Here is an 11,873-nt window from a genome sequence, read left to right on the forward strand (position 1 = left end):
TTCAATTTGCGCGTAGAAAAAGTGTGTGTGATCCACTAAAACTCTTGAATCTAGGTATCATTGTGCACGAGACTTGAATATTTGTGAATCCCCCGCGACACAAAAAAATATTCACTAATGAGAAAGTCGTCGAATAAATCTTTAATTAAGATTTATAATTATTTCCTAACGAATACTCCGATTACTAATAAAGATTCACGTTTCGAAAGGACCCGGAATCATTTCTCTATAAGCCATATTGAGTGCTTTATTTCGCCTGATCTCGTCGGCTCATTTAACATTGGGTTCAATCAGCTGCAAAAGAGATTACGAGAATAAATAGAACAAGCACAATTAGTTCTGTGCCTTTACTATGAGACTTAGAACTCGTGCTGTTGTTAAAGTGAGACAATGCTATATTCAGTATAGCGTGCCATCTTGCTCTGACATCGCCTAAAGAGTTTGTAATAAAGGAATTCTTATTCTTTTTTGCTTTTTCATTTTTCGCATATCTGTCATCATGACGAAATTTATTTTTTAATTTATTTACTGATTATTATCAAAGTTAAGAAATAAAACAAGTTTTACAAGTTTTATTGTTTATTATGTATTGTCATACTTATTTAATTATACCCATTAAGCATATACTTACACACAAAATATATTACATAGTTGATTTACTTCATTTTTAATTACAACGGTATTAAAATAAATTATTTCATAATTCGAATCGTCATAACGACTTTTTTGTACAGGTTTGAATTTATTAAAAAAATACAATTATTTTTTGAGTAATTTTATTACGTAAATGAGTAGCGTAAAATCGTAAAAGAAGCTCATTGGTGGGCCATGACAGTATAAAAATATTTCATCGTGTCAAAAATTTGGCAATTTTACAAATTAACAAAATAAATTTGTATATTATTTTAAAAAATTACTTTCATTTGGGTAAAATTTACACGTCTTTAAATATAAAATTGAATGGCCCTTTGACATAATTGAGGGATGTTTGGGAGACAGTGGGAGCTGATCCAACCCACTCTACTTTGAAGTTTTCTATTAAGCGTGCCACAAATGTGTCGACTTCCAATTCAGCAATACGACGGCCTGAAACAAATAAAAACTTATTGAGCTTTTTGCTAGTGGTGTTAAGGCATTTTCTACTTTTAGTAATAGTGTAAATGGAGCCCGTAAAATATATTGTACTGGTTTGGTGGGTTATATTGCGTCATGTTAGTGTACAGTATTAAAAGTAATTTGGTAAGTCTGGAAGCTGACCCTAATATAGGCATGGAGCATAGCAGAAGTAGTCTTCTAAAGTTATGTTAAGGTTGCTTTCCTGTCTTACCGTGCTTAGCTATATTAGGTATACACTTTCATAAATTGTTATGGAGCGAAAGTAAATTATTGCAACAAACTACGATGACTAATATTAAAAAAAATGCTTAGTGAACATTTTAGAGATATGCAAATGACTATACTTCTGTGATGAGCATGATCGTTAGTTTTGTGTGGGTGTTATTAATCTACAAAATGTATGTTGATATTTTTAAGTATGATTCTCGGTTTTCCAGTACTCATAATTCAAGTTTTCTTAGTTTGAAACTAGATGGCGCTGTTACAAGTTATGGAATGATAGTAACTGTCGTGTAACTGTCTGTTCGTGAATGATTGGCGGGATCGCGAGTCGAACTGGCGATCCCGCCGCGTCTGCTCATGATAAACGACTCCGGTTGGGTCCGAAACTAGTCGGGCTATCCCGATAAATACGCGTGAGTAAACCGTTACATCATTTAAGTTATGGAATATATAAAAAAGGTAAATATATGTCCATTTCACTTTAGATTTGCGGTCAAATATACCCTATAGTGTACATACCTATACAGCTTCGGGTGCCGAAACCAAACGGCATGTAGACGAAGGGATGTGTGTTGCCGTAGTACATGGGATCACTCTTATCTGTCACCCATCGCTCAGGGATGTACTCCTTAGCTCTGGGGAAATGCTGTTCCATTGAAGACATGTCCTGGTTCGCAAAAACAACATGCATCTGAAAATAAGAATTGTATTATAATAATTTAAGGTGTGAAACTATGGATTGTGTAAAAGACGATATGGCTGCAAAGAGTGTTTCTTGTGAGATGACGTCTGATAGAAAAAAATGGAAGAAGAAGACAGATATGGAAGAAGAAAATAATTGGGATAAGGACAAGGGACTGATGAATGATGATTTGAAACTTAATTAGAGTAACGAGACCATGTTTATTGATATTTATTAAAAATACATATTGCTTTTTGTTTGCTGAATAAAATTGTCTTAAACTTTACAAAATTTGTAAATTTAATTTCACCAGATCTAATAGCCATGTGACATTTTTACAATCGTTAACTCTAATAGAAAACACCAGAATCTAGGAAGTTGATCGTTTAAAGTCACGGGATTTTCAATACATCTACTTACCGACATAAATAATTGTAGAAATGACTCTTGGTTAGAAAGGGAAATAAGATCAAAAACTCCATTGCCCACTTACGTCTTTGGGTATTCTATACCCCATCACGTCTATATCCTTCGTCGTCTGCCTCATGTTTCCTGACACGACTGGCATCACTCGTAACGACTCCTTGATGCAAGCTTTCAAATAAGGCCTCTTTTCTGATTTGGACATGATCTCTGCTCTAAGTTTATCCTGTTTGTCAGGGTTTGTCGCCAGCAAGTAAAGTGTAGCTGTTATAGTATTCGCAGCCTAAAAAAGTTTTATGCGTTGGTTAGTGGTAATACTATTTTAGGTGTCATAGGTTACTTAGATAATAAAAAAAAATGTTTAATGTTTATTTGGAATCATTTGAACTGCTTTCTTAGATCGTCGACAAAAAAAAAAGCAAATGAGCATCAAGCACTTGGAAAAAGTTTCAAAACAGCTGCGTTTGAGAATTGTACTCAAACCTGTTTAGTGCTGTTGGGGTATCCTTAACCAAAGAGTTTTTGTATTTCTTGTCAAATGGAATAGAGTGTATGCTTACCGTATCAACTCCAGCGAATAACATGTCACTGGCCATGATGTATGCTACTTCTTCATCGATTTCAAGTAATTTCTCTAACACACCTTTCTCGTTATCGTTATCAGATTTAGTTTTAAGCTGGTCTATTCCCTTTTGCAAGAAATATTTCGTCAATCTAAAATGTAAACCAATATCACTATCTATGTTCTGAGCGATAATTATAATTATTAGTGCCTCTGCAGAAATAGAGACGCCTGTAGAAGGTATTTAACAAGACTCAAATTTATTTTTCATATAAAAATAGAGTTAATAAGCGAAGGATAAACTGTCACGCCAATGTTTAGAGTGACTGAGTGAGAATGCCAAGCCCACTAAGCACGACGTGTCGTGGTTCGAGCCACGAATGCTTCTGATGGGTCTGGGTGTCTTTGCTCAGGTGTCTAAAATGGTTGTGAAACTTACCGCGACACAAGAATAACATTCCTTAGTGCGGAAGTTGTTTTTTTATAGATTCTCCTTTCGTAGTGCAGTGCAAACAATTGACAATTTGTAGTAAATTACTCACGTTTCATGATGCTCATACAATCTCATGGCTTTCTTGAACAGTGGTGTTGAAAAGTATCTCCAGAGATTAGGTTTAAAGTCTATTTCGTTAGCTATTATGAAGAGGTCGTGGATGCACTGTATCAGCTGCTTTTCAGGAGAGTCGTCTGGCAGATCCTTACGGAAGCAGTTTAATCGGCAACCAAGAGCAACAGTGCCTATGGACTCCAGAGCCCACAAATTCATCTCTGTATCAAAGTTTTCCTTAATCATGTTATTTTCATCGCGAAGAGATTTCATTCTGAAAAGAATACAAGTGCCTCAGTTTTAGCTTAAAATTTAAAGATTGTAAAGAAAATATTTTTGAATGCGAGAGCGAATGATATTCTGAATTTCAATTAACAGAACAAGAGAATGATATGAAAGGATCTCATTTCATTCAGGCAATTTAATTATTAAATAGATGAGACACGGAAGCATTTGTCTTTCGGTTGTAATGAATGCTTCTTTTATTACGCTTTGTCTTATCCTCCGCTGATTAAATTCAATAAAGATTATTCGACTTTTTTCTTGTTTCTTAGTAGGCCTTTCGTGTAAAAGTTATGAATGGTCTAATTCGTTTTGTGGTGTTTCATATACCCACCTATACTATTTTCGTGTCCATGGTTATAACGTAGGGTCTGACTCGTGCAGAAACTAGCCAGATCTATTGCTCTTCTTTTTTATTTGTAATGATATTAGATGTAATTATTGAATTTACTTTCACGAGAATTCGATTTACTTCTTATCGGCAAATATCGCAATCGGTAATGAAAAGCTTCACATTTTTTTAATGCAATTCACTACTGTTTGACTACAGAATGAAGGAACGTAGGTTGTAGGAACTATTTATAAAAAAGTTAGTGATACATATAATTTTACCTCAAAATCATGTCTTGTGCCACCTCGTCGAGGACAGAACAGTATAGTTTGATGGTCTTCGGCTGCAACATAACTGGGTTGACTGTTGAACGGAACTCTTTCCAGACCTCCCCGTGACTGAAATTAATTTGACCATAAACTTAAATTAAGGTTTATTATTGTGTAGCCGGAGAGCGGACGTGGCGCGGTTTCGTGAGTCTTAGACCATGTGACTTGAATGTTTGTGAATTCCCCGCGACACAAGGTTTAAAGACGTTAATACGGGAGTCGTTTTTTTTTAATATTATATCGCAATACCTACGAACTGTGCAATAAAAGGTATACAATTTGAAACTTTTAGAGAGTTTAATTTTTATACGAATTGTTAAATTCTAACATCGCACAAATGGTTAAAACTCACAATGTAACCTACTATAATAATAGTTCGCCAAAGATGTCTGACTGATTTTATGGAATATTATATACAAATTTATTGTATCTGAGAATCAGCAACTATTTATATATAAGAACTATTATGATGTCCTCCTAGACGTTTCCGTCGACAGCGACACCCTGGCATATACTGGCAGCTTGGTTTCGATCATGTGCTCGTGTATGACTTGCGAAACCAAACTTGGTTTTGAACACGCGGTCACAAGTAGCGCAGTAGAGTTGTCCTTGCGCATTGTAGGTGTAATTGTAGGAGGGCAAGAACAAGAGGGTTATTATATATAATATGCAAAAACATTCTCACTCACTCAGATATAAGACCGGAAACGCGTGACTTGTGCCCCCTTTGCTTTTTGAGAACCTTCCTGTAGTATTCAAGAGACTGAAAACCACTCCGCATTGGCGTCCAGTTTTCACTTCTCAACACCTGTAAAAATATTACCAAGAAAAATATAGAAAATATAAATTGATTATTTCTGAATTTCTAAAATAAGGATTTTATTGATTTATATTAGTTGGACACATGTTCGGTAATTCGATTTTTCTCAATTTAGAATAATAATATTGCTGCTTTTCGTGATTTTTTATCTTACGTAGGCACGAGTTTTCTAGTCTTTTCGATGAAGTACAAGTCTAGAACATTGTTTTTTATCCATGACTTTGCAGTTGTGTACTCATTACTGACAATATTTACGTATTGCTGATGTTTGGATCAACGCTAACGCCAAGGTCAAATATAGGTAAGTACTTAATGATATCCTCTGATAAATGTACATTAGATGGAAGCGAGTTTTTATCATATCACGTGGATTCTGGTTGGTAGTTTCAATGTGGCCTGTTGGTCTACTGGTTACTGGCTCTGACTGCTGTGCTAGAAGTCGCGCGCTCGATACCCACCCAGGACAAATTTTCGTGTGATGAGCACGATAATTTGTTCTGTGTTTGGGTGTAATTTATCTATATTACGTATGTATTTAAAAATATATAAGAGCCTTTATAATACAATCTTTGTTTAGTTTGAGACTAGATGGCTTCGTGTGAAAGTTGTGAAAAATTATATTAAAATATAAATTTCGTCAACACCTATTTGGATTTTGATATTTAATAAGCTATATTCCGTTTCCACAAATTCATTTCGTTCATGATTAAGGTCTCCGTTTGGGACCGAAGATCTTGCTATACCGATACATAAGCGTGAGAGAACAGTTATCAAATAGGTAATTTAATAAGCTGTTACTGCGGTTAAAAACAAATATAAATCTATGTTTGTTCTAAACTATAACTACTACCAATTTTGTTCACTACCAAGAAAAAAAAAATATTTCTTATATAGTAAGCTAGTGCGAACCAATGCCAGTTTTTATTTATCTATATACTAATATATAAAGCTGAAGAGTTTGTTTGTTTGTTTGAACGCGCTAATCTCAGGAACTACTGGTCCAAATTGAAAAAATCTTTTTGTGTAGAATAGACCATTCATCGAGGAAGGCTTTAGGCCATAAGCCATCACTCTGCGACTAATAGGAGCTAAGGTACAATGGAAAATGTGAAGAAAACCGGGCAGGTATAGATCATAACTTATATCTTCTACCCACGGGGACGAAGTCACGGGCAACAGCTAGTTTTTATATAAAATGTTTGAAATATTTTTTTAACAGTCTTCAAAAAGGAGCAGGTTCTCAATTGTTCGTAGTTTTTACCTCACAACGTCGGGCTGGACGAACTAATTTTGTTGTTTCTTTTTTCATTGTCATTTAATCCTATATAAATGTCATCAAGTTTGTTTTTATTCGGTTGTATGTTTTTGTTATTATAATAAGATAGCGTTATCACCAATATGCGGCTTATCGAAAAGTATCTCTATTTGTATGAGACTAAAGTACACTTACCTTCGAACAACATTCGGGCTCATACAACAATATCATGGCTGGTTTCCCCAACATCTCGTCAAACCTCACTATTGGGCCGTGGGTCTCGAATAGCTTCATAGTCACTTTGTTTTGCTCTATCTTCGAAAGTTCTCCTGCAAGATAATTTGTTCTTATTCTCAAAATAAGGTCTTTAGTGACTGTAAGACTGGCAGGCAAAACCATCGGGTAGATTTAAAAGTCTTATTCTAGAACCAATATGATATCCTATCTTCTTCTTGCTGCTGTGCAGCTGTGCCTCTCCAACTAGTGGTGGTTTACCTTCAACTTGTTGTAGGACTACAACAAGCTGATGGCTAACCTTCACTAGTTGGTCCTTAACAGTTCTTCTACGTTAGCCGTCCCGGTGTTGACTCCCTGATATTTGATAACCATGTCTTTTCTTCGATTCTGTCCAATATCTATACTAATATATAAAGCTGAAGAGTTTGTTTGTTTGTTTGAACGCGCTAATCTCAGAAACTACTGGTCCAAAGTGCAAAAATTATTTTTGTGTTGAATAGACCATTCATCGAGGAAGGCTTTAGGCTATAAATCATCACGCTGCGACTAATAGGAGCGAAGATACAATGAAAAATGTGAAAAAAAACAGGGCAGGTATAAATCATAACTTATACCTTCTACCCACGGGGACGAAGTCGCGGGCAACAGTTAGTCTTATATAAAACCATACTTTTCTTTTTAAGTGTTCAAAAGAATGAAAGAATTGCTATTCCCGTCTTTCCTTAGAACTCGAGTTGGAAACAATGGACTGTAGCGTAGGTACGGGATCGTTAATGAAACACCTCTCTTACCTAGCAAAAAATGGTGGAGTTGTCCAATGATAGGCAAGGATGACGGTCCTGGTATTTCGGTCCATGGTTTTATGTTGTCTGTTTTCACAGCAGCGCTGGTAGCGGTTACCGTTCTGAAAGGAAAGATAAACTTTTTTGAAAATTGAGCAAATAGATTTTAGAAGTTTATGTTAGCTACACGACTTCTGAACATGTATTTCAAGACATATGGAAACAGTAGATTTGTAGTCCTCAGTGTCCCATTACGATATTTTGGTAGTCCTACCCCTCGTGCTATCAATTTCATCATTCTAAATAGAGTGTGAAGGTCAGATTGCGCTATTCACCATTGCCCATATCCATTCATTCAACGGCAATTGTATGTAGCGGTATTGAGGTCCAGGTAGATAGTCATAGTGTGAAATATGCTATATGGATGAGGAGAATTTGAAAAAACACATTCTGAAGATAGCAGTTGTCTATTCTGCAAAGATAATTTGCTCCGCTAGTATAATTTTGCTGACCAACTGCTAGCCAATTTTGTATAAAAATTCGACTATGTTTTTCGGATTTCCATATGTATATATATATACAGGCTCTTGGTACGTTTTAAAAGTGTTAAAACGTAACTAGAGCCTGTTTATACTACAGATTGTGGAATAAATGTCAAATAATCAACGATTCTTCAAAAAAACATACAAAATTGACTGACCTATGAATGAATAAACCGGCTTCTAATCGGTCAATAACTCCAAGGTCAATGCCGAAATTGTGAGTAAATAATCCGAGTAGAATAATCAGAATAAAATTGAGCAGTTTAATGTCGATACAAAATTTTATAATGTATAAACATAAGAAATTGTTATTTACGCTGTGAATATACGAGTAGGTATATATTAAACCAATAAAAGATAAACAATCATAACAATCATGTTGAAAGTATGTGTGTATGTTTGTTAGCTCTTCACGCTTCAACACCTGTGTACCGATGTAATGGTATAGAGACCAAATTCAGCTGAAACCTTCTATTACCACACTGGCTACTTTTATGCGACTGAATTAAAATAAGAATAAGAATTGGGTAAGGATTTTGCAGCTTTGGCCTATAAAGAGGCGAATCCGCGTGCAACAGGTAGGACTTCAATAATAATATTATTATGCGCAATTTCTACAAAAAGTGTTCTTACTAAAAGTGCTACAAAACACTTAATAAGATAAGATTATCTTGTTGTTTAACGATAGGTAGGTAGTTGTCGCAGTAGAGCAAAAACACCAACATAGGAAAGATAAAATGAACGGTCACGGTCAAGTTCAAACTTATACTCCGGATTCAAAACTACAATTTGAAACATTATTTACCAATTGACTTAACTCCTTGATTGCTAGCGTAGTGGATAACAGGGGGAGAGGGTCTAGGAGTTCAATCTCTATAAATTCCTATTAATATTAGTTCTAATGAAAGTGAACGATGAAGAACTTCGGTAGTATTGGTACCGGTGATTATTATCAAGGACCGAGATTTAAATAAGAAATAATTCATCAGAGAACTTGTTCTTTTTTGAAATTGAAATTTAAGAACCTTTTGTTTTCAGGTCAATAATCCACAAAACGCAACAATGAACCGCCCCTGACCACATACATATCAGGGTCCCAATTCTGCTATTTTTGCTAGTCATTAATAGTTGTCAAAATGCTTAGGGGAATACAAATAATGTCAAAATTCTTATTTCCATTCAATTCAACAGAATCGGGGCTCAGAACGAACAAACAGCAACAAATAATATGCATGATAATTAAAAAGGAATCCCATAACATTTCGTAAATAATAATCTTTCGATCGCTAATCAGACAATCTCTATACCAACAGTCGACCTAACAAAGGCTTGTGAAGAAGATAAAATAACACAATCTTAAGATTAAATAAAATATAATAGAATAACACTGCAGTCATCGTGAGTCAGGGTCCTGATAACTGTTGTTGTTTTGACTAGAACCAGAATACTATGATAGTTTATCTAAATACTGAGGTAAATATAAAAATAGACTGTTCAAGTACATAAAATAATTGATGCTGACCTGTCTTTAGTTTAAAATTTGTTTTGATGCCATTCAAAAAACATGACGTGAAACTTGATTAGAATAAGCACGCATCAAAAGACATCTCTTTAAATATCGTCAGTAGCGGTCATTTAACTTTCATAACTAATAAACTACATAAAAAGATGGATATAAAATAATAACATACGCACTAGCTGTGCCCGCGGACCCGCCTGTTATAACTGCATCGAAAATGATCTCACGGGAACATAAAATCGGGATAAAAAACTATCCTATGTTTTAATACTGGTTATAAATAATCTGTGTACCAGTACCAAGTTTCTTCGAAATTGCGCGAAAGGCAGACATGCATACATGCAAACTTTCGAGTTTAGAATATTAATAGGATAGTAGGACGTAGAATAACATGATTCTTCATTAACCTACCCTATTAAAAAAACTAGGTAAAATCGCTTACCTTACAATCTCCTTATTAACGGCTACCAAATTGAGTATCTTCAACTTTGACGTCCGCATGTTTGTGTTGTTCAATACGCAATAACAACGAACACTGGAATAGCTGTTATTATCTCATCGTACACGATATAACAGACAAGACCGTATCTGTGTTTTTAATTTTTAGTCTATATTTAAACACAATTTAAATAGCGTCGGTAGATTTACATCCACACGAATATTTCACGAAATCTTGTTATCTTCTTTCATGCATGCTATTGCCCCAAAATGATTGGTGCGACGTGTTTCGAAGCCGTACGCGCCGACCTCTAAAAGGTGAATGTCAATATTATGTAGACGGACTATACCTCTGGATAAAAAGAAATAGCACAACACACTAAAAACACCTCACAAAATAAGATTTATAAATACAAGTCTGCTAGTTTCACAGATTCACAGATCTAATTTGATATTAATTGAGGACTTGTAAAAGGTATCAGAGAAACACTTTATAAGACTTGCAAAATTTCAACTATTTTAAAGATTACGGAAAGTGGTTTATTGAACAATTTTAATACAAAACGTGAGTTGTCAAACACATGCGCTTGCGTTGATTGTATTCTCGGCTACTAGCCAGAATACACAATTAACCTTAAAACGTCAGTGGTCTCTGAAGGGTAAGATAATGCTGTTTGAATTTATGTCTTCTGGCGTAGAAATTAGGTGGTATTTTGATTGTATTTTTTTCGTAACTCGTGGATTAAACTGTCGTCGTTTGAATCTCAACTTTGAACTGTAGGATTAAAGTCGGTTTTTGATTGTGCTTTAGTTGTTTTTCTATGATAAAGGTATGTTGTTATTGTTTAGATTAGGTATATAACACTGGTATTTGTGAATATTCATTGAATTCTTTACTAGTTTTACACCACTGTTGGGTTAATACAAGACATTGAACATTACATATGGTTATATGATTGTCACTTATGCAGAGTCATGATTGTGTGGGGATAGAATAACTTAACATATTAATCAACTGATTCCAATTGATTTGATTAAGAAGTAAATACGTGCTTATTTAAAACTATAAAAAAAGTGATGTGTAATATAATGATTTAATCGATATTATAATATTGTAATATCGAAATATAATATTGTAATAGGTACTAAGCCCATTATCGTAAATGTTATCGTTCATTACGCTTATAAGTAGCTGTTGAAGGGCAAACGTTTTAACAAGGAAAAACTCAAAATAAAAAGATTTAGACTTCTTACACAATGTAAGTACATAATTATTTGATAACTAGCTGTTGGCCACGACTTCGTTCGCGTGGTTTGAAGATTTACACCTGCCCTGTTTTTTCCACATTTTCCATTGTATCTTCGCTCCTATTAGTCGCAGCGTGAAGGTATATAGTCTAAAACCTGCCTCAATGAATGGTCTATTCCGACAAGACATGATGTAAAACTATACTGCTGCAAAAGTTACAATATTGATCCGATAAAACTATCAACAACTTAAACAACTTTGGGATGCGAACAAAATAAATTCTTACATTTTAAGGGATATACCAATGTTGTGATAATAAGATTTTCTGTCCGTCATAGACTGTCTAGAGGCTACGAGAGGGCTGAGACTCTTACAGCTCCCTCCTTATACAAAGGGCTCTCCAGAAAGTTATATTGGAGGGCTTTATACTATAGGATGGAAATACTAAGTTATTTATTTAAAACACCGAGAAATTCAATACAGAAAAATAGATAACATATTTTATGAACTTGGCACTACAAATACCTGTGCTCAAGC

General features: G+C 34.7%; 1 protein-coding gene across 1 annotated transcript; it reads right to left on the reverse strand.

Moving 5' to 3' along the window:
* Positions 1–759: 759 nt before the first annotated feature.
* LOC113507394 (cytochrome P450 CYP12A2-like) lies at positions 760–10,650 on the reverse strand. Its single transcript, XM_026890257.1, has 10 exons — positions 10,092–10,650; positions 7,598–7,710; positions 6,765–6,898; positions 5,184–5,302; positions 4,447–4,563; positions 3,548–3,826; positions 3,004–3,157; positions 2,514–2,726; positions 1,858–2,029; positions 760–1,086 (listed from the first exon to the last, which is right to left on the reverse strand). Exons 1-10 carry the CDS (start codon positions 10,148–10,150, stop codon positions 935–937), a joined length of 1,512 nt encoding a protein of 503 aa, XP_026746058.1. The 5' UTR covers positions 10,151–10,650; the 3' UTR covers positions 760–934.
* Between the last annotated feature and the right edge of the window lie 1,223 nt (positions 10,651–11,873).

The sequence above is a fragment of the Trichoplusia ni genome, chromosome 2, assembly GCF_003590095.1.
Source record: "Trichoplusia ni isolate ovarian cell line Hi5 chromosome 2, tn1, whole genome shotgun sequence".
NCBI lineage: Eukaryota > Metazoa > Arthropoda > Insecta > Lepidoptera > Noctuidae > Trichoplusia > Trichoplusia ni.

Bases quoted from the DNA above. Each gene is read 5' to 3' on its own strand.
- LOC113507394 (XM_026890257.1), bottom strand. From the start codon at position 10,150: ATGCGGACGTCAAAGTTGAAGATACTCAATTTGGTAGCCGTTAATAAG. The intron at 5,303-6,764 runs GTAAGTGTACTT...ATATTTTTACAG, and splicing joins AGCCCGAATGTTGTTCGAAG to GTGTTGAGAAGTGAAAACTG. The intron at 2,030-2,513 runs GTAAGTGGGCAA...TCTTATTTTCAG, and splicing joins GGTATAGAATACCCAAAGAC to ATGCATGTTGTTTTTGCGAA.